The 24457-nt window shown below is 61.4% G+C and overlaps 3 protein-coding genes across 6 annotated transcripts in view; 2 read left to right on the forward strand and 1 right to left on the reverse strand.

Annotated features, from left to right (window-relative positions):
* The window catches only part of SIN3B (SIN3 transcription regulator family member B), a 38259-nt gene extending 35589 nt beyond the window's left edge, over nucleotides 1–2670 (forward strand). For all 3 annotated transcript variants that reach the window (XM_036415889.2, XM_045573538.1, XM_045573539.1), the window contains 2 exons: nucleotides 629–833; nucleotides 957–2670. In XM_036415889.2, coding sequence (XP_036271782.1) covers nucleotides 629–833; nucleotides 957–1187 — 436 coding nt within the window. In that variant the 3' untranslated portion in view covers nucleotides 1188–2670. The remainder of the gene's footprint in view (nucleotides 1–628; nucleotides 834–956) is intronic.
* A 2977-nt stretch (nucleotides 2671–5647) lies between these two features.
* Nucleotides 5648–7338, forward strand: F2RL3 (F2R like thrombin or trypsin receptor 3). Its single transcript, XM_036415894.2, has 2 exons — nucleotides 5648–5795; nucleotides 6063–7338. Exons 1-2 carry the CDS (start codon nucleotides 5687–5689, stop codon nucleotides 7124–7126), a joined length of 1173 nt encoding a protein of 390 aa, XP_036271787.1. The 5' UTR covers nucleotides 5648–5686; the 3' UTR covers nucleotides 7127–7338.
* Nucleotides 7339–10096: 2758 nt separating this feature from the next.
* The window catches only part of CPAMD8 (C3 and PZP like alpha-2-macroglobulin domain containing 8), a 64592-nt gene continuing 50231 nt past the window's right edge, over nucleotides 10097–24457 (reverse strand). The window contains exons 28-42 of one of the 2 annotated variants that reach the window (XR_006740140.1): nucleotides 23968–24124; nucleotides 23809–23883; nucleotides 22608–22773; nucleotides 21370–21456; nucleotides 21141–21277; nucleotides 20847–21002; nucleotides 20686–20748; nucleotides 19870–20060; nucleotides 19219–19306; nucleotides 18189–18263; nucleotides 17055–17160; nucleotides 16819–16929; nucleotides 15894–16103; nucleotides 14572–14681; nucleotides 10097–11071 (exon numbers count right to left, since the gene is read on the reverse strand). Coding sequence is in view for 1 of the 2 variants with exons in the window: in XM_036415886.2 (XP_036271779.1) it covers nucleotides 11050–11071; nucleotides 14572–14686; nucleotides 15894–16103; nucleotides 16819–16929; nucleotides 17055–17160; nucleotides 18189–18263; nucleotides 19219–19306; nucleotides 19870–20060; nucleotides 20686–20748; nucleotides 20847–21002; nucleotides 21141–21277; nucleotides 21370–21456; nucleotides 22608–22773; nucleotides 23809–23883; nucleotides 23968–24124 (1759 nt within the window). In the remaining variant the exon portion in view is untranslated. Of the gene's footprint in view, nucleotides 11072–14571; nucleotides 14687–15893; nucleotides 16104–16818; nucleotides 16930–17054; nucleotides 17161–18188; nucleotides 18264–19218; nucleotides 19307–19869; nucleotides 20061–20685; nucleotides 20749–20846; nucleotides 21003–21140; nucleotides 21278–21369; nucleotides 21457–22607; nucleotides 22774–23808; nucleotides 23884–23967; nucleotides 24125–24457 lie in introns of both variants that reach the window. The other variant, XM_036415886.2, reaches the window with a different exon arrangement.

Consider the following 24457-nt stretch of genomic DNA (forward strand, 5'->3'; position numbering starts at 1 on the left):
CACTCATTGGGCACCTGATGTACGAGGTGTGCTGTGCCCTCCTGGGGTCTGGGGGGAGCAGAGCAGTCATGCTGTCATCCCCAGAGAGGGGCTGCCCTACCTGTGGGGGCAGAGGGGCTGGGAGGAGGGGGTGAGTCCCTGGAGGGAGAAGCTCCCGGAAATGGCAGCCATCAGGCCAGGGACAGGAGTGCCAGCATCATTAGACCCTGGACCTGAGGCAGGCAGGGCCAGATCTCAGGCCAAGTTGAGACAATGGACTAAGATCAGTGGGGACTATTGGTTGGTGTTTAGGTTTGTGGGGACCCATTGCCAGGTGGGAGCCAGCCTAGGGGTGGGGTCCCAGGCCCACTGATAGGAGGGAGATGGGACCAAGTCTGGGAGGGTGGAGGTAGGAAAAGGGGTCCTGGGTGAGGGGCTCCATGTCGGAGGCACATAGGAAACAAGCGAGAGGAGCCAACAGGGCTGGCCAGGCAGCTCCTCCCGGGGCTGCGAGCACCCTGTGTGATGGGTTGGTTTTCTCTGGATTAAAGGGTTTGGGTCGTGTTTTTTTGCTTCTCTTGCATCTCCCTTACCCTTGGGAAATCCAGCCACGGATTTCCTAATCTGCAAATCCTCCTGTGACCCTCAGGAACCTCAAGAAATTCCACAGGTGGCAATGTGAGCAGGTGCGGGCACTGCGTGGTGAGGCCAAAAGCTCCTGGAAGCGGTTGGTGGGGGTGGAGAGCGCCTGCAACGTGGACTGCCGCTTCAAGCTCAGCTCCCACAAGATGATGTTCATTGTCAACTCCGAGGACTACATGTACCGCCGGGGGACCCTTTGCCGAGCCAAACAGGTACGCCTCCCACTCTGCCCTGGGACCCTGGGTCTCGCCCACGGCCGTGTGTCAGTGCCCAGGCTCCCGTCCCACAGCCATCTGGGCGCCTGGTCTCTTGACTCCACTCCACCCACCTGACAGGTACAGCCCCTGGTTCTGCTGCGGCACCACCAGCACTTTGAGGAATGGCACAGCCGCTGGCTGGAGGACAACGTGACTGTGGAGGCAGCTGGCCTGGTGCAGGACTGGCTGATGGGCGAAGAGGATGAGGACATGGTGCCCTGCAAGACACTCTGCGAGACGGCCCATGTGCATGGCCTGCCTGTGACCCGCTACCGCGTGCAGTACAGCCGCCGCCCTGCCTCCCCCTGATGCACCTGAGCAGCTATCGCAACACAGTTCGGTGTGGTTGCTTCCTCAGGCCTGGGTATCTGTCAAGAGCATTTTTATGAACCACCCGAGGGAAGGGAGCATTCCCCAGCCTTGCTGCTCCAGGCTGCCGTTCCGGAGAAGGGTTGAGTCAGCTTGCAGCCCCATGCTGTCATCACTCTCAGCTCCTCAGCCTCCTTTGGGCCAGTCCTGTGCCAAACCTGAACCCCTGCGCTTGAACTTGGGGCTCAGTCCCCAGCAGAAAGGGGAGGATCCACCCACTGCCTGAGGAGCAAGCAATTGTGTTCACTCACCTGCCAGGCACTCACATCGCATGTGCCAAATCTCTGGGCAGGGCTGTGCTGGTTGTTATGTGCACAGGGCACCTGGGAAAGCCAGTGACCAGCCATGTGAGGGCACATGTTTGAGAGGGGCCGACATTCGAGAGCTCCCAGCATAAAAGGAGTTGGGCAGTGCCCAGATCTGACTGGGCATCAGCTTGGCCATGCCAGCGCTCGGATCCTCGTTGTTTTATAAGTCAAACTGTTAGGTGTGGTGTGGGCAGGGCGTCCGAATGGCCCAGAAGACCCCACTGGGGAGAAGACTCGCCAAACCCTGCATTGATCAGCAGCCGGACCCTGGGTCTGTGAGGGGCAGGGTCGGCCCCCAGAGAGTGGCCATGGGGGCTCCAGGATGGATTGTGTACCCAGACGGACATTCTAGAAGGACAGGTGCACACACCTATTTATTCCTTTGCGCGGCTCAGTGGTGGTACTTCAACAACCACGGAGTGAGAGCCTCTTCATGCCCACCCGACACCGCTGTTCCTGCCGTTGCCACTAGGCATGGGGGGCGGGGGGGGCTGGGGGGGAGGAGCTGGGCGACTATTCTGCAGAGGCGACCGTGGCTTTCTGGGCCAAGAATGCCAAGCAGTTCAGGCTGGGGACCAGCTCCTTAAAACTGCACACGAGCAGCCCGGGCCGGGCCTCTGGCAACATCATACTGAGCGGGACCCACTGACAGGCGGGCCCGAAGCAGTCCCCGTGCAGCCCTGTCCCGCCGCCTCGCCCTCCTGCTGAGCTGTGCCAAACCCGCGGCTCCCGCGGTGGAGGCGTGTTCTGGAAGTTGCCTGTGGAACTCGAGGTCGGCGAAGACTTTGACTCTGGGCCCAGGCTTGCTTACCCTCCTGGGGTCTCCCTGCCCTGTTCCCTCCAGTGTAACCCAGGCACTTTGTCTGAACCCTGTTTTGTAAGAAGGGGACTTACCGAACTCCGGCACCAGCCCCGCGAGGCCGCCCCTGTGCCTCGGCGGGCGCCTGGGTGTTTGCCAAACCCCTGATCCCCTCCCCTGCATGCTTCTAAGGAGCTCTCTCTCGTTTTTGAAGATTTCTCTTCTGGGGCTTGAACTTCCTTTGCAGCTGTTTTGAATGTAGTTTCCTTTTCTATTTATTTGCACATTAAAGTGAACAATTAAATATTGACCTGAAGCTGTGAGCTTCCATCCATTATTTCCGGTTAGCGAATCCCAGGGCGGCTTTTCCCGCCCAGTGAATTCAGGCAGCGGGACCACAGTGTCTGCACCTGTGCACAGGGGTCCCAGACCTCCCAGATAATTTCCCGCGGCGGTTCTCCACCTCATACCAGAGCATTTTCTAGAACATTCCAGTTCAGTTTCTGTGTTCAGTAGAAATGTGAAGTGTTTCCTTCTAATGTTGCACTTGCAAAAACCAGTTACAGTACCCAGTGTCTGAGTTTTCTCTGCCCTTGTGCGTCTGATGCCAAGTCCCGAGGCTCATGGGAGGCAAATGGGACATCTGCCCCACAAAACCACCCTCCATACTCTGCCTCTGGGGCCACCCCCTTCCATCTCTCCCTTCTTCCCCATCACTGTCCTCTGAACATCTCTAGGACCCCTCCCACCTGCTGGCTCCCCCTCCAAGGATCAGGGGAGCCCCCACCTCTCTCAGGGGGGTCTTTCAGCTGGCACCTCTTGCACTGCTGCCAGGGAACTGGCTGTGCCCTCTAGCTGCACCGTGTACCTGCCTCCCCTCAGCCATGCCCAGTGCCCACCTCCAGACCCCACCTGTCAGGTCCTGAGCCCAGTTGGCACCGCCCTGCCCACCTGGCCAATCCTCTCCCAGGAGTTGCCCACGCCCTGGTCGGCTGTGGCTGCCTCCCAGGGGCCCCTCCACCCACGTGGGGCCCCTCATGGTCCCCGCCTCCCCCTCCAGAATGTCGGTAGCGGGCAGCTTGGAGAAGGAGGCTCGTACTAGCTTGGATTCTGGCACCCACCATTCTATTTCTGTTCCTGGATCTGACGAGGAACCTTGTATAAGTGGAAGCATGCAGTGTGTGTCCTTTTGTGTCTGTCTGGCTTACAATGTCCTCAGGTTTATCCTTGTAGCATGTGTCAGAATTTCCTTCCGTTTTGAAGCTACCTTTCTGCCTTTTTGAAAACGTAAGTTTTTATGGAAAGTGACATATGTACAGAAAATCCCGATGGGACAAAGAAGCACCTGAAGGAGTAGGGGCCCAAGCCCCTCTCCCCAAAGGCAGCTGCCCCTGTGCTCCAGCCCTCAGGACTCCGGGGTCGGGGGGCACCCTCAGGGCGGAATCCCAGGGCCAGAGGCCATAGCAGTAGGAGTGCCTACATGCTATCGGGGGCCAGTGCCAGCACCGGCTGCTCTGGGCGCCAGCCAGCTGGCCTTGGGCTTCCTTCTGCTGGACCCACCCCCAGCTTCCTGCGTGGAGGCGGGGGAGCGGACACCTCTGTGCCACTTGTCACCCAATTGGGACAGGACAGCAGCCGACACCTCCGTTTGGGGTCCCTTCGTTCAGCCGGCACAGGTTGTCTCCATGGGGGCTGTCAGTGAGCAACCCCTTCCCTCCCTCCCTCTTCCCTACCCCCACCTCCTGGTAATAGCCCCTGTACAGATACCTTCCTGCACGCACGTGTCTGCCATAAATTCCAGGACACGGAACTCCTGAGTCAGACCACCGTCCTGGGGCTCCCCGTCTGCCCTGGCCCGGTGTCCCGCCCCCAGCAGCCCCTGAACAAGTTCCCCTGAGGGTGGCAGGGTCCCCATCCTTGTTTTCCTGAGCTGAGGGCATCAGTTGTGCGTTGTCCGGAGACGGAGGCATGCGCTGAGTGTGTTACTGGGGGGAGCCACTCCGAATGGGAGAGCTCCTCGCTGGGACGCTGCCCAGCGCGGGCGCTCCAGGCCTCAGTCCCCCTCACCGGGCTGGGGGCAGGGACTCGGCATCTCGGCCTCTGGCCACGTCCAAACTGCTCAGTCACTTCCTGCGGGTCTGTGTCCCTGAGCGTGATGAGATTAGGGTTGCTGTGCCAAGACACACCACGTCTGACCCTCTGTCACCTCCCACTGCCCCTTGGGGTCCTGCTCCAGACACAGGCCCACGGCCCAGGGCTGACCACACAGAACCGAGGCCCCTGAGTTCCAGCTCCCCAGGCAGGCCTGCTGGAGGCTTCTCTAGGCCCTCGAGGGTGGCGGTTCGCGTGCGGGAGAGAGGAATGCCCTCCCTCTGAGCCTCCGTTTTCTTCATCTGCACAGTGGCCCCCATCAGAATATAGGAACGTGGGGGGGAAGGGGCAGAGGAAGGTGGGCCCCTGGGCGGTGGCTCCGGCGTCCTGACCTGGGCTGGCCTACTGCCTCCCGGGGGCTCTGATGTGGACGTGTGTGTCCATCCCCCCCAGTCACTCCTGGGGCCCAGGCTGAGGTGAGGCCAGGGCAGGAGCAAAAGACGCTTCGAGAACTAAGGACAGACATCGCCCAGAGGTGGCTGTGCCAGGCTCCCCCGTCAGGGCCACCGGACAACGGGGCTCACACTCGGCGCTCCCCCGCAGACCCAGCTCGCAAGGCGCCTTCCCCTCTCGGCACCTCACTTTGCCCGTGCCCAGGGGGTCGTGCTGGGTAGTGGGTGAGGAGGAGAGAAGGCAGGGCAGACCTCACAGAGGCCCCCGGGGGCTTGGGCGCATGTGGGGGGACAGGGGCTTCACCTGCTCTGACCTATGACCTGAAAGGCAGGACTCTGGTGTTGCCCAGCAGAGAGAGAGAGACGAGGTTTCAGGAAGGGCCGAGAGCTCCTGATGCAGGCAGGACGTGACCTGGAGGCCTGGGCTGCTGTGAGAACAGCAGCTGTGACTGGCCAGCAGGAAGTGACCACTTGGCCCCACAGGCTTCCTGGTCTGGACAGGGGCTGGTGGGGCTGCTGCCGCCTGAGACTTCCTCCCGTCTTACTGGCCCAGCACTCGAACCCCGTGAGGCACCTCTGCCAGACAACGTGGCCCAAAGGAGCCACAAGGCCACTCGGGTCATCCGCGGGCCTCCCCTGGGCCGGCTGGGGGCGGGGGCTGGGTTATCTCACCGGGCCCTGCCCGCTCCCCAGCCTCCAAGCAGGAAGCTGGGGGTGGGGGTCCAGCAGATAGGAAGCCCGAGGCCAGCTGGCTGACGCCCAGAGCAGCCGGCGCCCGGCCCCAGTAGCATGTGGGCGCCCCTGCTGCTGTGGCCCCTGGCCCTGGGGTCCCGGCTGGAGGGCGGCACCCCAACTCCCAGTGTCTACGATGAAGACTGGAGCACAGGGGGAGGAGATGGTGAGTGATGGCGTGTGTGTGCTGCTGTGGGACTGCGGGGGGAGCATCAGAGATGGGCGGAAGGACACGGGACCGGGGTGCCCTCCAGCTCAGCCCCGAGCCCACGGGGAAAGGGTTTCCGTGTCCAACTCTGTCCCACGGACGTGGGGGCTCCTGCGAGCTGGGGCCTGGGCTGCAGCCCCTCGGGGGGTGGAGGGGGCCACCACCCAGCGGGAGGGCTGGTTGAGAGGCAGGAGATGACGCCTCCATCCCTGTTCCCTCCCCCAGGTGTCCAGCGGGGACCTTGGACCACTCCCCGGGGGCCAGCAGGATGCCTACCTCGCTCCTTCCCCGGCCGGCTCTGTCCCAACGGCAGCAACACCCTGGAGCTTCCGGAGAGCTCGCAGGCGCTGCTGCTGGGCTGGGTGGCCACGAGGATGGTGCCCGCTCTCTACGGGCTGGCCCTGGTGGTGGGGCTGCCCGCCAACGGCCTGGCCCTGTGGGTGCTGGCCACGCGTGTGCCCCGGCTGCCGTCCACGCTGCTGCTCATGAACCTGGCGGCCGCCGACCTGCTGCTGGCCCTGACCCTGCCGCCCCGCATCGCCTACCACCTCCGGGGCCAGCGCTGGCCCTTCGGCGAGGCCGCCTGCCGCCTGGACACGGCTGCGCTCTACGGCCACATGTACTGTTCCATGCTGCTGCTGGCCGCCATCAGCCTGGACCGCTACCTGGCCGTGGTGCACCCACTGCGGGCCCGCGCCCTGCGGGGCCGGTGCCTGGCCACCGGGCTCTGCACCGCGGCCTGGCTGGTGGCGGCCACCCTGGTGCTGCCCCTGGGGCTGCGGCAGCAGACCTTCGGGCTGCCGGGCTCGGATCGCCTGCTGTGCCACGACGCGCTGCCCCTGGACGCCCAGGCCTCCTACTGGCGGCCCACCTTCATCTGCCTGGCCGTGGTGGGCTGCCTCCTGCCCCTGCTGGCCACGCTGCTCTGCTACGGGGCTACCCTGTGCTCGCTGGCCACCGAAGGCCAGCGCTACTGCCACGCGCTGAGGCTGACGGCGCTGGTGCTGGCCTCGGCCCTGGCCTTCTTCGCGCCCAGCAACGTGCTGCTGCTGCTGCACTACTCGGACCCGGGCCCGGAGGACTGGGGGAACCTGTACGCCGCCTACATGCTCAGCCTGGCGTTCAGCACCCTCAACAGCTGTGTGGACCCCTTCATCTACTACTACGTGTCGACCGAATTCAGGGACAAGGTGCGGGAAGCGTTGCTCTGCTGGGTGCCCGTCTCCACCACGGTCTCCAAGGAGAGGGGCAGCCCGGCGACGGGCACCAGGTCCTCATCGCTCGTCTGACAGCCCCTCCCCTCAGGAGGCAGAGCAACGAGGAGGGCTTGTCCTGGGCTGAACGGGTCTCCCGCCAAAGTCGTGTCCCTCAGGAACCTCTAATGAGCTCGTATGGAAGTAGGGTCTATGCAGGTGTCATTAGTTAAGATGAGGTCACATTGGAGTAGGATCGGCTAATCTCTATATATAAAAGGCTAATATGCTAAGTGCACGACCGTCCGACTGGTCGCTATGATGTGCACTGACCACCAGGGGGCAGATGTTCAACGCAGGAGCTGCTGTGACGCAAACAGAGAAACAGCACCACTGATCTGATGCCCACAAAGCAACACTCAGCTTCCCCCAAGTGGGACACAGGCCCTGCCACCACCCCAGAGCGACAGCCCACCAAATCACAGCCAATGCTGCCGAGACCCCATGATGCAAAATGTGTCCCACAGCCCAGCACAGCCGTGGGCTCCAGGTAATGTCATGTAGCAACACCCAGCTTCCTCTCTCTAGCATAGCCTCCTTGCAGTTTCTTCAGCCCAGGAACACGACTTGCTTTATAGCTAGGTGGAAACATTTCACACTTTAATCAAATGTCTGTGAAGCGTTTTTCCGTGCCTCATCTCATTTGATCCTCACAGAAGTCCTGGAGTAGGTAGATAGGAGACTCAGTGGAATCCTATTTTTTCATTAGCAGAAAACAGAGATGTAGAAAGCTTAGAAATATGACCTGACTGAAAAGAAGTAAGAAATGGTGGACCTTCAAAATGACTTCAGGTTTTCTTATTGCTTAGAACAGTGTTTCCCAACCTTCTCTCATGATGAGAATCACCTGGTGGAGTTGTTAAAACAGATTCCTGAATCCCAACTAAGAAGTGCTAAACTAGAATTTTTGGGAACATATAGGTAAAATTGTATACTTAACTAGTGCTCTAAGACAGATTTTATATACAGAGCACTAAGTTAGGTATGCAATTTTACCTATATGTTCTCAAAAATTCTAGTTTAGCACTTCTTAGTTGGGATTCAGGAATCTGTGTTTTAACAACTCCAACAGGTGATTCTCATCATGAGAGAAGGTTGGGAAACACTGGCTTAGAAGATAGTCAAACTCTGCTACAGTTAAATATTTTACCTTTTTCCCCTCCCTGCGTGATCTACAGTAATAATGTGCTTCGTGTTGTTTATTACTGTGTTGCTGAGGCCCGGTGCACAAAACTTCATGCACTCAGGGGGCCCCTCAACCAGGCCTGCACCCTCTGGCAGTTCGGGACCCCTCGAGGGATGTCTACCTGCTGGCGTAGGCCTGCTCCCTGAGAGATCAGGCCTAACTTGGCAGTCAGACATCCCTCTGGCAGCCTGGGAGCCCTCAAGGATGTCCAACTAATGGCTTAGGCCCCCTGCTTCCCACCACCACTGCTGTGCTGGCCAGCCATGAGCCGGCTTCTGGCTGAGGGGTGCTCCCCTGTGGAAGAGCACTGACCACGAGGGAGCACACCCTGCACTGCCCCCTGGTGGTCACTGCGCATCATAGCAACCAGTCGTTCCTGGTCATTCTGCCGTTAGGGTCAATTTGCATATTAACCTTTTATTATATAGGAAAAGGCTAAGTTGACTTGTGCATGCACAATACATATAAAGCTCTTGCCAGCATATAAAGCTCTTGCCGGCGCCAATCACATGAGTGTGTTTCTGTCGCTGTCAGTCGTGAATCTGGTTGACACTTTTATTATACAGAAAGGGCGAATAGCGATATTAAAATATTTCTTCTAATTAATTTCCTTTTACTGTGCACGAATCCATGCACCGGGCCACTAGTGTTCTTATAAGAAGACACAGAGACACAGGGGAGGACTGTGTGACCATGGAGTCAGAGATGGTGGCCACATGCTAAGCACAAGGGTTGCTGGCAGCCACCAAACCTGGGAGAGCAGCCTGGGAGGGACCCTCCCTCAGGCCCACAACCTGATATTAGACTTTGGCCTCCAGGATTGGGATAATAAACGCCTGTTGTTGTAAGCCACCTGGTTTGTGGTACTTGGTTACAGCAGCCCCAGGAAACCAAAAGGGGAAATGCAGGTTCCCCGGCCCACAGGCTGTTCTGTGTCCAGGTGGGGATGAGACAGGCTGATGGAGCCCTGGACCCACCCGGGAACCCTTCCAGAAGGTTCAGACCCTCCCACCCCCATGGCCCAGGCGGGGGAACCTGCTTAGAGGTTCTTGTTCTCAGAAGCCCAGCTTCCGGTTCCAGGGTTCAGGGTGTCTCCTGAGCAATCGCTGTGGAAACCCCCACTCTGCTCTGCAGCCCATCGTTGGGAGCCGCAGGCTCAGTCTCCTGCTGTCCCTCTCCCCTTTAACCTGACCTCTGCTTTCTCATTTGGGATTAACTCCCCACCCACCGGACGGGGGTGGGGGTGGGGAGGACGGAACTTAAGGGGGAAGGCTGTGCACCTGGGGGCAGGGGCCTTCGGCCTCAGACCCCACCCCCAGCTGTTCTGAACTGAGTGGGAGGGGGTGCCACACTGGGAAAGGCAGCAGCCACTCTCTCCTTCTCTCAGAGCAGCCACCGAGGCATCAGCTGTGGGGCACGGGGATGGGGTCATTCCGGGATTCACATTGGGCCTGTGTCTCTGGTCTGGGGGAAAGGAGCTGGTGAGGGGGCAGCCCGGACACACACACACACACACACACACACACACACACACCCTGGGGAAGTGTCAGGTCACCAGGAGCCTGGTGCGATGAAGTTTGTTTTCTAGGATGTTACCACTGGGGGCACCCGCGGGGGGGGGGGGGTCCTAGGAACTCTCCATCGGTGTCATTTCTTACAAAAGCTCGGGAATCTTGGGGTGCAGGTGTGCAGCGCCCTCCTCCCCACCTGCTCTGGAAGGTTGGGCTGTGGGTGAAGGAACAGAGGCCTGGGGACCAGATGGGAACTGGGGCTCAAACTTTGGGGGCTGCCCCCCGCCCCCCGAGGCAAAAGGCTGCCAGTGACGGTGGAAACGAGCTTTTATTATACCAGCAGCCTCTAATGAGTGAGACACGGGCTCGCCCAGAGAATCGTCCCTTGTGGATGGGGGCGGGGGCGGGCAGGGACATGGGACATTGCCGGTGCCGCACCACGGAGGCCTCATGGGGCAGCCACCTCGGGCCCCGGAGGGACTCCGTGCTGCTCTGAGGGTTGGTCTGAAATAAATAGCACATGGGGTGAGGGTGGGGGTGGGGAGGCAGGCGGGTGGGAGGGGGTTACGGGAAGGAATCAGAGCCCGGTGGAGTCCTGGCAGGAAGGTCTGAGCTTGCAGCTTCAGCGGGTCGTGGAGCTGGGCACCCCCTCCCTGGGGCTGTGGAGGGGGTGGTCCCCCAGGTGGGGTGCCAGGGGACATGGAGTTCAGGGGTGAGGCCTTGACAGCAATAAGATCTAAGTGCATCTGCCCAAGACTAAACCCCCGGGGCAAGACTGGCGGAGTGTGGGGGCTGCGTCCATCCTGGTACAAGCCCGGTCTGGACAGGTGCTGGGCCGCCTGGGGAAAGGCCAGGCTTTGCACTTTGGAGAAAGGCAGCTGTTCATTTCGAAGGTGCCAGAGAGAGCACGGACACGTCCTTGATTTATCCAGAGTCCTGTCTTCCCGGAAACAGCCCTCCTCCCTGGAGCAGAAGGTCCAGCTGCGGGAGCTGCGCTGGTCCGCGGAAAGGGGGCGTCAGCAGCTGTGGCGTTGGGGGTCGACGGGCCTCCCTCCCATGACGGTGGGGGCTGGCCCCCAGGAGGCCCGGCACCCACGGGGCAGTCAGGTCTCTGCGCTGGGTGTAGAGGGTTCCCTGGGAGGTGGGGCCACCTGGGCCGGCCCACCAGCCACCAGGCCATCAAGGGGGCACTGCAGCCAGCGGCCTCCTTCCCGCAGGCGGACGGGAATAGGAAGCAGCCAGATCCGGTCCTGCTCTGAGCATCAGGAAGAGAAGCCGCTCTGACTGGTGGGGAGAGAAGGAGAAAAAGGTTGTGGGCTGCCAGGCCCTGTGAGCTCTTCCCTGACAGGCCTCCTCCGCAGGCCTCCGCCTCCCCAGGCCTCCACCTCCCTGGCCTTCACTTCCATAGGCCTCCGCCTCCCCAGGCCTCCGCCTCCCCAGGCCTCCCCAGGCCTCCACCTCCCTGGCCTTCACTTCCATAGGCCTCCGCCTCCCCAGTCTTCTCCAGGCCTCCACCTCCCTGGCCTCCACCCCCCCCCCAGCCTTCACCTCCACAGGCCTCCACCTCCCCAGGCCTCCACCTCCCAGGCCTCCGCCTTCCCAGGCCTCCACCTCCCTGGCCTTCACTTCCATAGGCCTCCGCCTCCCCAGGCTTCTCCAGGCCTCCACCTCCCCGGCCTCCACCCCCCCCCCCACAGCCTTCACCTCCACAGGCCTCCACCTCCCAGGCCTCCACCTCCCCAGGCCTCCACCTCCCAGGCCTCCGCCTTCCCAGGCCTGCATCTCCACAGGCCTGCACCTGGCTCAGCGGCTGCCTAGCCCATTGAGGCAGCAGCACATCACCTAGCAGTGTTTCCCAAACTTTTGACATATGTGTACCCCTTCTATAATTTTCGTAACGCTGAGTACCCCTCATACTCATGAGAACGTAGAATTAGGTGCAGCTAAGCACGGTGCAGTGCATATCCCCACCAAACTCCGGTGCAACGCGTCCCCCCACCAAACTCTCCCCGTCCCCCTGGGGGTACGCGGACCACCCTTTGGGAAACACTCCCTAGGGGGCCCAGCCCCGCAGGCCCCTACCCACCCTACTGGGCCACAGTGATGGGACAGGCCTCCACCTCCCACAAATCAAAAAACTATCTGGGGGCCTCAACTCAGCGGTGAAGAGGAACTATTGATACACAAAAACCACACGATGGATTGAAAGGGAGCTCTGCAGAGTGAGAAAGCCAGTCTCAAACGGGTGCACACTCTACAGCTCCGCTGACATGGCCTTCCTGAGATGGCAAAATCAGAGGGAGAACCGATGAGTGGCTGAGGAGGGGAGGTGGGGGCAGTGACGAGGGTGCTACAAAACTGGAGTCCTTGAGGCGCCAGCTGCTCTGTGTCTTGACTGGGGTCGTGGTTACACGAATCTACATATGAGGAAACCATGCAGGCTCGATTGCAAATGAGCACACGTGTAAGTGGTAACAGAGGAATAAGGTGGGTTGGTTGGCCCTGGCCGGGTGATTCAGTTGGTTGGAGCATCATCAGGCACACTAAAAGGTTTTGGGTTCGATTCTCAGTCAGGGCACATAGCTAGGTTGCAAGTTCGATACCCGGTTGGAGTGTGTGCAGGAGGCAACTGATCCATGTTCCTCTCTCACATCGACATTCCTCTCCCTCTCTTTTCCTCTCTCTCTAAAAAATCAATACAAACACTTTTTAAAAAGTTTGGCTCAGTGGATAGAGTGTCTGCCTGTGGCCTGAAGGATCTCAGGTTCGATTCCGGTCAAGGGCATGTACCTTGGTTGCAGGCGTGTCCCCAATAGGGGGCGTGCAGGAGGCAGCTAATGGATGTTTCTAACTCTATCCCTCTCCCTACCTCTCTGAAAAAAATCAATAAAATCTTAAAAAATAAAAGTTGAACAAAAAAATCTCCTCTCCAAAATAAAAGTGAAAGCAGACCCCTGGGAGGCACTGGAGAGAGCTGGCAGACCCGAAGGGGGTGCCCACATGGGAAAATTAAATGTACAGGTGGCAGCTGCAGCCTGGAGGATGGGTGAGGACAAAAAACAGGGACGGCCAAAACCGGTTTGGCTCAGTGGATAGAGCGTCGGCCTGCGGACTGAAAGGTTCCAGGTTCAATTCCCGTCAAGGGCATGTACGTTGGTTGCGGGCACATCCCTGGTAGGGAGTGTTGCAAGAGGCAGCTGGTCGATGTTTCTCTCTCATCGATGTTTCTAGCTCCCTGTCCCTCTACCTTCCTCTCTGTAAAAAATCAATAAAATATATATTTTTTTAAAAAAATAGAGACACACAACTTCAAGGGTGATACATTTTTGGCAAAGTGGTACCACATTCACCCCAGAATACGGAAAGGTTTAAGGAAGTATATGGTACTCCCCCGTCGGCCCAAGAGCTAGCGCTAACAAAAATAAGGCTAAAAGGACACTCGCTGAATGAACATGGAATTCTAAAGAAACATTCAATTAATCCAGAAGGGAGCATGAAGGGAGGAACAGATGGGACAGAACAAAAATACTCCCGCAGGAGCCCTAAGCCCAGCCTTCTCACTCGCTCTCGGGAACGCACGAGGGTGACGCCCCCGCAGCTCTGCGACTCCGGTGGGTGCTGCTGACGGAAAAGCGTTCTTGCTGGCTTTGCTGCGTGGGGTCAGCAGCCGCCTTTGCCGCCGCTACAGGGCGGCCAGACTCCCTGCCAGGAAGCCGGGGCTCAGAGACAGAGCCTGAGCAGCAGCCCCAAGCCCCTGGCACCTCACTCGGCCACTGAGTCTGCTGTAAGTCACCCCCGAAAGATAGGCCTCCTCCAGGAGTCTGCTCAGAAGGCCCGCCCAGCCTCACCCCACCGGGCTCTCTGTCTGACCACTTCTGGGTGACAGAGGCTCTCTCCCTGACCAAACTCCATTCAGGCTCCTCCCGGCTTTCTTAACTAGCTCTTTGGCTTGGGACTGCTGTGTTCATCTCGGTTCTGTCCAATTTCAATAATCCACTTAGTCTGTTTAGCCAGGATCCCCACCGTCCACATCTGATCACCCTCACACCTCATCAGGTTCCTCCCCCAGCCCCATCCAGACCCCCACTCACCCCGGCCGGGATAATGCCTGATAACTCGGCCTGCCCTCAGCAAGAATCCTGTGAGGTTGGTTTAGCCAGATTCCCCCTTGCCCCTGCTGTTTCCTCTTAGTAATTTTCCATCCATGGACCCGCCACCCTGCTCCCTGGCTACAAATCCCCACTTCTTGTATTAGGAGTTGGGACTAATCGCTCTCCCCACTACAAGGCTCCCTCTACCTATCTTGATAATCCCCCCTAATGTAGAGCCTTCCTTGTGTCGTGAATATTTTCTTTATCTTTTGGAATACGTTTTTTTTTTTTAATTTATTTTAGAGAGAAGGATAAGGAGAGAGAGAGAGATAGAAGCATCAATGATCCGCTGCCTCCTGCATGCCCCCCGCTGAGGATGGAGCCACAACCGGGCATGTGCCCTCACCCCTGACGGGAATGGAACCGGGTACCTCCCGCTCCGCCCACTGAGCCACGCCAGCCGGGCATGAATGTTTTCTTGGACAGTGGTCCCAGGCCAGCTGGTCTCAGGGACAGGTCTGTCCTGGTCTAGCCTCCCGTGGAGGGCTCGCTCAGCCTCAGCCTGCACACAGGCTGGGGGAGACAGGACCCCCCACCTTGTCCTGGAAACCCCAGGAGGCTGACTGACATTGTCATCCCATCTCTGCCTGGATCCAGGGCTGGGGGGGAGGTTGGGGGCAGACCAGCTCTCACCTGTCCTCTGCCTCCCCCTCCAAGTCCATGGCCTCAGGGCTGACTGACAGGGGCCCGGAGTCCAGGGGGACCGGGCCATCGTTGTAGTTATAGGCAGAGGCTGGCATCGGCTGCTCTGGAAAGAAGGGCACTTAGTAGGTACAGGGTGCTGGAGGGGGACTGATGGCAGACAGCCCAGAGGGCAGAGAGATGCATGGCCCAGAGCAACAGACAGGGTGAGAGTCATGGAAAGGGGAAGGGACACGGAGGTCAGAGATGGGGAGATGCAGACAGGGGTCGGGGGAGGAGACTTAGCAACACTGGGAAGGAGATGCAGAGGCCCAGAGGCTAAGGAAGGGGGATGGGGAGGACAGGAAGCCAAAGGAAGGGGGGGGGGGAGATGGGGCACAAATAAGGGGGAAAGTTGAAGGGAAGGGGGAGAGACAGAGGAGGGAGAGACACAGTCCTATGTGGCGGGGGAGGGCGGGAAGTGAGGGACAAAGTAGGAAGCCAGGAAATGGAGAGGGGAAATAAGTAAGTGGGAGGAGGGGGACTCAGACGTGGGGGGGAGGGGTAGGGGGAAGGGGGTTCAGACAAGCAGGAACAGGGAAAGAGAGGTCCTCGCCAAAGAGAGGTGGAAGCAGGGGCTGCTCATCCAGGCAGAGACCAGAAGGGAAAGGAGAGAAGGGAAGGGGAGGGGAGGGGAGGGGAAGGAAGGCAGAGAATAGGAGTAAGTGATGCAGGACATGGTGGATGAGGTGATAGAGAGGAGGAGGAGGAGCTGCGGAGGAGGGGGAGGAGCTGGGGAGTTGGGGGAGGAGCTGAGGAGGAGGGGGAGGTACTGGGGAGAAGGGAGAGGTGCTGGGGAGGAGGGGGAGGAGCTGAGGAGGAGGGGGAGGAGCTGGGGAGGAGGGGCAGATGCTGGGGAGGAGGGAGAGGTGCTGGGGAGGAGGGGAGGAGGTGGGGAGGAAGGGGAGGAGCTGGGGAGGAGGGGCAGATGCTGGTGAGGAGGGGGAGGTGCTGGGAGGAGGGGGAGGTGCTGGGTTGGAGGGGGAGGAGCTGGGGAGGAGGGGAGGAGCTGGGGAGGGAGGGGAGGAGCTGAGGAGGAGGGGGAGGAGCGGGGGAGGAAGGGGAGGAGCTGGGGAGGAGGGGAGGAGCTGGGGAGGAGCTGGGGAGGAGGGGCAGATGCTGGGGAGGAGAGGGTGGTGCTGGGGAGGAGGGGGAGGTGATACAGAGAAGGGGCGGTGCTGGGAGGAGGAGATGGAGAGAGGAGAGCTGACAGGGATGGGTGAGGCACTCCTGGGCGGGTAGGGTCCCCGAGGCCGGGTGCAGGGGGTCCTCACCGAGGGCGCAGCGGCCGGGCGGCGCGGGCTCCAGCCTCCGGCCCCGGCGGCAGGCGGCCTCCCGCAGGCGGCAGGCGCTGGCGTAGACCGCGCCGTCCGAGCCGCACACCGGCTCCCCGCGGGCGCCGCAGTCCCGGCCGCAGTCGCAGCGCGCGACGGTCGCCTCCTCCTTCAGGGCCGCCGCGGGGCCGCGCTCGCCGGGAGACCAGCCTGGCGGACGGGGCAGAGTGGGCAGAGCCAGGGCACCCCAATCCCCACGGCCTGCGTCTCCCACCGACGGGCCTGCATCGGGGGCGGGTCCCTGGGGCGGGGCCACCCTCCAGGCCCGGGACCCGTGCGCTGTGTTACTGGGAGCCTCTGGGCCATGACCTAGAGTAATCTCGTCCAAGTATTTGCAGAGTACTTACCAAAATAAATTTTAAATTTAGAAGGTTTACATTAAAAGCATTTCAAGAAGTTTGGAAAACCAGCCGAACCAGTGTGACTCAGTGGATAGAGCGTTGGTCTGCGGACTGAAAGGTCCCAGGTTCGATTCCCGTCAAGGGCATGTGCCTTGGTTTCGGGCACATCCCCAGTGGGGGGGGGGGGGGGTGCAGGAGGCAGCTGATCCGTTTCTCTCTCATCGATGTTTCTAACTCTCTATCTCTCTCTCTCTCTTCCTCTCTGTAAAAAAATCAATAAAATATATATATATTTTTAAAAAAGTTTGGAAAACCAAAGGCCCCAGGGACCTCCAGCCCCGCCCAGACCGTTACTTGGCCGCTCTGACCGCACACCCTCTCCTCCCAGCCCGGACTTCACAGGGCCCCTCCCCACTCAGCCCAGAACTGGCACCATTGACAAGGCTGGGGTGCTCCGGCCTCACCACGCGGACACCCCCTCTGCCAGGCCGGCCCCCTCCCCCCCCCCCGCCCCCTACACTCACCGGGGCCCGGGGCCGCGGAGCGCTCCACCTCGTTGCAGGCGGGCCCCGCGCACAGCTCCTGGGCCAGCGGGCTGCGCGCGCTCACGTTGTAGAAGCGCGTGGCCTCGAAGGCTGCGGGGCGAGGGGGAGGGTGACCATGGGCTGGGGTGCCGGTGAGGGCGGGCTGGGGCAGCTGGGGTGACGGCGAGGAGCAGAGCTGGGGGACCTGGGTGCGGGGGAGCAGCGGAGGGGCCTACCGGGCTCGTAGTAGTCGTACACGGAGACGGGCAGCGCGGCCGTCCTGCCCACCACGTGCTGGCGGAGCGCCCGGAACCGCACGCAGGTCAGGCACTGGCTGGGGATCTGCGGGCAGCGGGCGGGCGGCTCGGGCTCGGCTGGACCCACTCAGCCCAGGGCCTGAGCTCCCGCCTCCATGCTCTTGGGCACCCCAAAGCGTGGGGAGAGGCTAGCTGGTGTCGGGGTACCCCGGAGGAGGGAAACAGGAACCTGGTCCCATTTCACAGTTTGTGGGTCCTTGCATCCTCCTGGGGAATAAGTCTGAGCTGGCCTTTCAGCTCCCCAGGCCTGCAGGGGGCGCCCCCTCGCTGTGACATTTAGTTCCTTCACAACGTCCTGTAGCATCACCTCTGTCTAGTCCCAGAGCACTCATCCCCCTAAAGGAGACCCTGTCCCATAGCAGTCACTCCCCATCCTCCTCTGCCCTGTGCCCCTCCCTCATGCCTGGGCAGCCGCCGCTCTGCTTCCTGCCTCTATGGACCTGCCTGTTCTGCACATCCTATATAATCCTATACAATAAAAGCATAATATGCTAAGTGTCCGACCGCTGCACCAGTTGCTATGATGCACACTGACCACCAGGGGGCAGATGCTCCGACTGGTAGGTTAGCTTGCTGCTGGGGTCTGGCCAATCAGGACTGGGCAAGAGGGCCAGACACACCCTCGTTCCCTCCCCAGCCGGCCCCAATTGGGACTAGTCAAGATGGCCCCGATCGCCTGCCAGTCCTAGAGACTTCTCCAGCCATGCATAAATTCGTGTACCAGGCCTCTAGTCTCATATACATGGGATCACGCACTATGTGGTTTTCTGTGCCTGACCTCTCTTAGCACATTTTTGAGGTTCATCCACATTGTAGCCTGTGTCAGTGCTTCATTCCTTTTTGTGGCTGGTTACTTTATTCCATCCACCCCAACTCTCCCACCAGCACCAGCTGGCTGGGGCACACCATCAGCTACACCAGCTGGGCCTGAATTTACTCTCCCAGGTTCTTTCTCCTGGTATGAGATGGAGGAATCACACCGGACCATGACCGCTGTGCCCTCGCCAATGTGGGTACTCGGCAGGCCTCTGCCCACCGCCCAGCTGGCAGTACCTCGTCAAAGTAGAAGAGAACTCTGCGTCCAGCCACCTCGTACCTCTTCAGTGCCACGTGCTGGCCCAGGAGCAGCTGGAGAGGAGGCCAGAGGTCAGGGTTCCCCCAGGCCCTCTGCCTGCAATGCCTGCTCTTCCCCCCCCCCCCCATTGCTTTGGGGCCCACTGGTCAGTGGGAGACAGGCCTGGGGAAGCTGGGGCCCCAGAGGCTGGGGGGCAGAGTCCAGGGGATGACAATTAGCGGTCCCCAGGCCCTGCGGACGCCCCAGCCCAGGAGCGGGCACCCAAGGTGGCCTTGTCCCGTCCCTAGCAGTGCCCCGCCTCCGCCTCCTCTTCCTGCAGCCTCTTCCCATCCAGCCGCAGCCCCGGGCCAGTCTCCCTGTGGTCCCTGGGGGCCTGGCTGAGCCCTGTCACCAGCTCCCGCCTCACCCGCACCATTCAACACCTCCCCCAGGCCCCCTGCCCGGCCTGGGACCCTTTTCAGTTTGTTTGTTTGTTTGTTTTTATTGATTTCAGAGAGGAAGAGAGAGGGAGAGAGAGAGAGAGAGAGAGAGAAACATCAATGATGAAAGAATCATTGATCGGCCGCCTCCTGCACGCCCCACACTGGGGATCAAGCCCACAACCCAGGCCTGTGCTCTTAAGGGGAAGTGAACCATGACTTCCTGGTTCAAAGGTCAACACTCAACCACTGAGCCACTCCTGCCCCAGAGCCTCTAAGCTGGTCTCCTCCTTCCTCTTGTATGCCTTCCAGTCCCCTGATCACCCCATCCCTACACTGTAACCAACTTGGGCCCAGGCGAGACAGTCCCCCACTTTATGCACTCCCTCCCCCACAAAGAGGGCATGAAACTGGTCTCCTTAAAGCTGAAGCCCTCCACTGCATGGGCGGCCCAATGGGAGATTCACCCTTTGGGAGAGCCTCCCTCTTCCCACTGGCCCAGAAAGTGGGGGAAACCATCAGCCAACCTATTTTACCAAGTGCTGGGAACTGGCACTCCGGGCAGGACCGCCCGCGAGAGCCGCCTCACCTGCTCCAGGCTCTGCTCATCCGCCTGCAAGCCCGACAGCAAGGGCACCTCCAGGACGGCCATGTTGGAGGACCCCGCGTGCAGCCACCTTCCGATCAGAGGAGAACAGGCTCAGTGCAAGCCCCCTGGGGGGATTCACGGCCTCCTCCGCCCCCACGGCTGACGTCCTGCCTCGTCCTCACTGGCAGGCCCTCTGCACACACACAGTTTGCTGATCATCCGTCTGCCCATTTCATAGCTGAGACACTGAGGCCAGGGAGAGGGCCTTGCTGAGGGCTCGGGGCCCGAGGGAAACCCCGTCACTCACGGCGTCAGACCTCCGTGTCCCCTTCTTTCATGGGAGGCGGCCATTGGCCTCTGGGGCCTGCTCCCCGTGCTGGGTGTTGGTGACAGGAGGGAGGCTGACATTCGAAGAGGAGCCTGCAGGCTGCGGGTGCGAGGGCACAGAGCGGCCACCACCCCCGGGAGGGTCGGGAGGCTCCCTGAGGACTGGGGCCTGAGCAGCCCATACCCAGGTGGCACACGGAGTGGGTTCTAACACTGGCAGGCTGGGGAGGGCCCGGGTCAGGGCCGGTGCCACCGTTTGGGTGTGTGTAGCCAGCGCCATCGCTGGGCGGGGCTGGCCTGACCCGGCACAGGGCTGGGCCTCACCTGGTGCACACCTCCAGGGTCACCCGGTACTCCTGGTGGTGCAGGTCGGCCGCCGGGTCGTCCTCGTCGGCGGAGGGGGCCGGGGCCGGGGCCGGGGCCGGGGGCCGCTCAGCCTTGGGCTCCTGGACACTCACCAGCAGCTGGAAGGACGGCCTGGCCACCGGGTCTGGCACATTGTAGGTGACGTCAATCTGGGGTGGTGAGGAGACCGGGTCTTAGGGCTCTGGGAGTGTGTGTGTGGCGGGGGGAGAAGGGGGAGGCAGGGACAGGCGGGAGAGGCCAGGCTGCCGATGACAGTGACATCAGCAGCGGTTCCGGGGACTACGGTGACTCCATTTAAACAGACCATCATCCCGTTTTCACAGGCCTCAAGCCAGGTCTGCCCATCTCCGGGACCCTCTCTTCTGCCTCCGCAGAGCCCACTGTGCCATCTGGGCTCCCATTCTAGAGATGGGGAGGCTGAGGCTGTGAAGGGCTCCAGGCACACTGGCCTTCTCACCGCTCTCCAGAGCCCGTGAGGCCCTCCTTCCCCCGCCCAGAGCTCAGCTCACCCTCAGGACCTGGCGACAGAGGGCCATAGGGAGGGCCAGGGGGAAGCCGGGCAAATGGGTCTTTCTGGAGGGACCCAATAGCCTCCAGAAAGGGGACACGTGGTCACCGTCATTGGGCCCTGCCCTGGGCAGGGTGGGCTGCATACGGGGTGCTGACGGTCTGTCCTGGGGTCCCTCTCACATACCCACCCCGCATGCCGAGCTCAGAGCCCTGGCCCGCCCCTCCAGGGCCCCGGGTTCCAGATGCCACTGTGAGCACCCTCACCTGCAGCAGGCAGCAGCCTTCTCCCTTGGCGCTCACAAACAGCCCGGTGGGGAGGCTGGGGATCTGGGGAGAGATGGCACCGTGATCCCCCTGCAGACACACACACATGGGCGGGCGGGCGGGCAAGCAGCGGCCCCCACGCCCAGCCCCGGGACCCTCACCTCCGCCGTCTGCAGAAGCCTCCGGTTGGCCCTGTGCAGCGCGAAGGTCTCCTGGTAGTCCAGGTTGGTGGAGGCCAGGGAGATGGTAAGGTTGACGCTGCCGGCGTAGGACAGGATGGCGTATTCTGCCAGGGCCTGCAGGGCCACGCAGGTGTCCTGGGGACGAAGGGGAGGCTGCCCTCAGCGCCGGGACCGGGCCGGCCAGCGGCCCCTCGGCTCCCCGGCGCCCCCTGCTGGACGGCGCTGACCCAGCCCAGACCCGAGCCCGTGTCCTGGGCGGCCCGCCCGGCTCGCCTGCGTGGAGGAGAAGCCGCCCAGGGCGTTCCGCTGCTGCGACAGCCACTTCACCACGGGCAGGGCGGCGGCCACGTCGCCCAGGAGCGTGTAGGTGAGCAGGGCGTAGGCCGTCATCTCCACCTCCGCCGAGACCACTGCAACGGGAGAGGCGAGAGGCGGCTGGGGCCCCGGGCCGCCAGGACCCGCGCCGGGGCCCAGGGCGGGCGGCGGGGAGGGCGGGCGGTACCTGCCGGGGAGACCCCGTCGCTGAAGCTCAGGAAGGTGTCCTTGGCCGCGTCCTGGGACCCCGCCAGGCTCCAGTGGGTGACCCCGTCTGCAAGGCCAGGGCGGGTGAGGGCCAGACATCCTGGCATTCCGGGGTGGGCATCATGGCACGTGGTCTCCAAAGAGACCGGAAGACTGGGCCCCCGTGGGGGCAGGGTGCCCGGCAGAGATGCTGGGACAGGAAGGCCTTGGGGCTGTCTCAGATCGGCAACTACGTGACAGGCCCAGCCCTCCTGTACCCCGGGTGACGTCACTAACCAGTGGGCCTCCCTCCTGTCCCATGAAGTCACTCCCCGCTGGCAAAGGCTCCTTCCCTGTGAGCTGTCAAAGGCCTCAAACCCCGAGAAAACCAGCCACCCGCTCCCCATCCTGAACATTTTGTCCCAAACAGACACCCAGCCGCCAGCTGGCTGCTTCCAGAGTTTTGCTTTCTAACTTTTTCCCCCTTAAAGAGTGAAAACAACTTCTCAGATGATGTCTGAATCAGAAAAGCCGGAATGGAAGCTCAGACCCAGTGGCTGCTGGGAATATGGGAGAAGCAGGAGTGGGGGCAGTGAAGGGGGAGGGGACTCAGTGTGGGGGGAGGGGACTCAGTGTGGGGGGAGGGGACTCAGTGTGGGGAGAGGGGACTCAGTGTGGGGGGTGGGGACTCAGTGTGGGGAGAGGGGACTCAGTGTGGGGGGAGGGGACTCAGTGTGGGGGGAGGGGACTCAGTGTGGGGGGAGGGGACTCAGTGTGGGGGGAGGGGACTTGTGTGGGGGCATTCTGAGAGGTCACAGGTCAGTCAGTGACAGGCACTCCGGGGACACAATGGCGCGTTGTGTTGTAGTTGGGGAGACTGACACCCTAAAGGCAGAAAGGCTGCCTGGAGCTCACCCGGCGGGTGATGGGGGCGGGGGGAGGACCAGCACCCTGCCAGGGGTGACTTAAGGAGGCCTGGGACCCTCTGCTGGGGACCCCTGCGCACTGTCCTCCCTGGTGGGGGCGGGGCCAGTGCTCCCTGTTTCCTGGGGGAAGAGAGTGATGCTCAGGCGCAATCCACAGCATCGAATGGCGCCGCCAGGAGGCGCAATAACAAGTGAGCAACCCAGCAAACAAAACGGAGTGCGCGAAGGATGCTCCTCACTCCCACGGTTGTTTCCGGGCACCGTGAGCGGCCCCACACGGTGGCCACAGGGGCGGCAGGCGCGGGACACCTACCCTGCGTGACGGCCAGGCTGCGGAGCCTCCGCAGGGCCCCGGGGGCCGCCGGGCTGCGGAGCAGGGTCAGCGCGTAGGCGGTCAGGGCGCTGGTGTAGGGGTCTGAGGCCAGGGCCACGCTGGACTCCAGGAAGCGCTGCGCTCTGGCGATGGCACCCCTCTCCTCCTGGGGGGTGGGGGGTGGAAGGGAGTGGAAAGTGCAGTCCTGAGAGAGCATTCTGCCCCCACACTCCCCACCCCCCCTCGCAGCACCCCCACCTGCGTGCCAGGGGAGGGGCTGGGTGGCTTTTAAGTTGGTGCCAGCATTTTTCCAGATGAAGTCCGAGCAGATCAGCCCAGGGAGGGTCTGGGGACACAGGCAGAGCGCTGGCCGCCCCACCCACCTCCCCTCATCCCCGAGCTGGCTCCCGGGACCCACCGCCCGTCTTTTCCCGTCTTCAAGGCCTCGAATCACCAGTCGCCTCCTCCAGCGAGCCCGCCAACCCCGCTCATAGTCACCTCACCCAGTGTGAGCGGCTGGAGGACGGACACCCAGCTTATCGCCCAGGGATGGGCCAGGTTCAGGGAAACTGCCCCCCAAACAATGGCTCGCTGGGAAAAATGAGGGATAGAGCAGCGTTTTTCAACCGCTGTTCCGCGGCACACTTTGCCTGGTGTGCCATAGGTGCAGACAAGACAAGAATTTTATAATTTTTCACTATTTTGTTTACTTAATATTTCATAATAAAGTAATTATAAAATACTTTGTGTTTATTTGATTCCTATTCAAGAGAATTACTTTATATATAGTCAATATAGCCACAGAGTTAAATTTTTTAACATTTTCTAATGGTGGTGTGCCTCGTGATTTTTTTCATGAAACAAGTGTGCCTTTGCCCAAAAAAGGTTGAAAAACACTGGGATAGAGCAGCATTCGAGAATTTAGCACACGAGCCATGTGTCCCCGTGGGCACCAGGGGGCGCCATGGAGTTAAGCGGACTCTGCTTTAGTGTGAAGGTGGCAGGAGGCAGGCTCTCCCTCCCAGAGGGTGGGGGCTGCTGCGAGGGGGTGGTGTCGGAGTGCAGCCTGTACCTTCCCGGGCAGGTGCCAGGGACGATGGCACACAGAGTGGGGACCCAGACCCCGGGCCCGGCCCGCTCGGCCTGCAGGGCAAACCGCCCGCTCATTCCTCCCGCCGGCCTCTCAGGCCCCGGTGCTCACCTCCGAGGCCGCCTCCGCCTCCAGAAGCGCAGCCACCACGTAGGCCGTCAGCGGAACCGTGCCGTGCACCCCGCCCTGCAAGAGGACTCTGGCTCACTCCGCGCCGGAGGGGCCCGCCCTCCCCGCACAGTGGCACCGGGAGCAGGCAGGGCGGCTCACCTGGATGTCCTTGTTCAGGATGCTGCCTACGGCTGGGAAGGAGCCGTCCGCCTGCTGCTGCCGCACGATCCAGCCCTTGGCGGCCGCCAGCTCCCGGGGGTCGATGAAGATGAAACTCCGCGCCTGGGCGAAGGACTTCAGCACGAAGGCCGTGAGCCTGAAACAGGACCCGAGGGGCCGGGAGCTGCGGAACGGGGCCGCCTCCCAGGTGCCCGCTGGGGGATGCTCCCCAATCACCGTGAGCCTCCACTTCCTCCTCTGTCAGACAGGCGATCCAGTCTGCCCCTCCAGGGCCGCGGAGAGCACCCAGGGGTGGAGCCCAGGCTCCTTGCCAGACCCTCTCTCTCCAGCACCCACGCCTCCTACACACTGGTCCAGTCCCACCTCCCCCTGCCATGTGCATCCATGGCACAACTAAGAACGTGGCCTGGCACAAAGGAGCGCCCCCTACAGGAACAAGTGAACGAACGAACAAATGAATGAACGAATA

The sequence above is a fragment of the Pipistrellus kuhlii genome, unplaced genomic scaffold (genome assembly GCF_014108245.1).
Source record: "Pipistrellus kuhlii isolate mPipKuh1 unplaced genomic scaffold, mPipKuh1.p scaffold_m20_p_52, whole genome shotgun sequence".
Taxonomy (NCBI): domain Eukaryota; kingdom Metazoa; phylum Chordata; class Mammalia; order Chiroptera; family Vespertilionidae; genus Pipistrellus; species Pipistrellus kuhlii.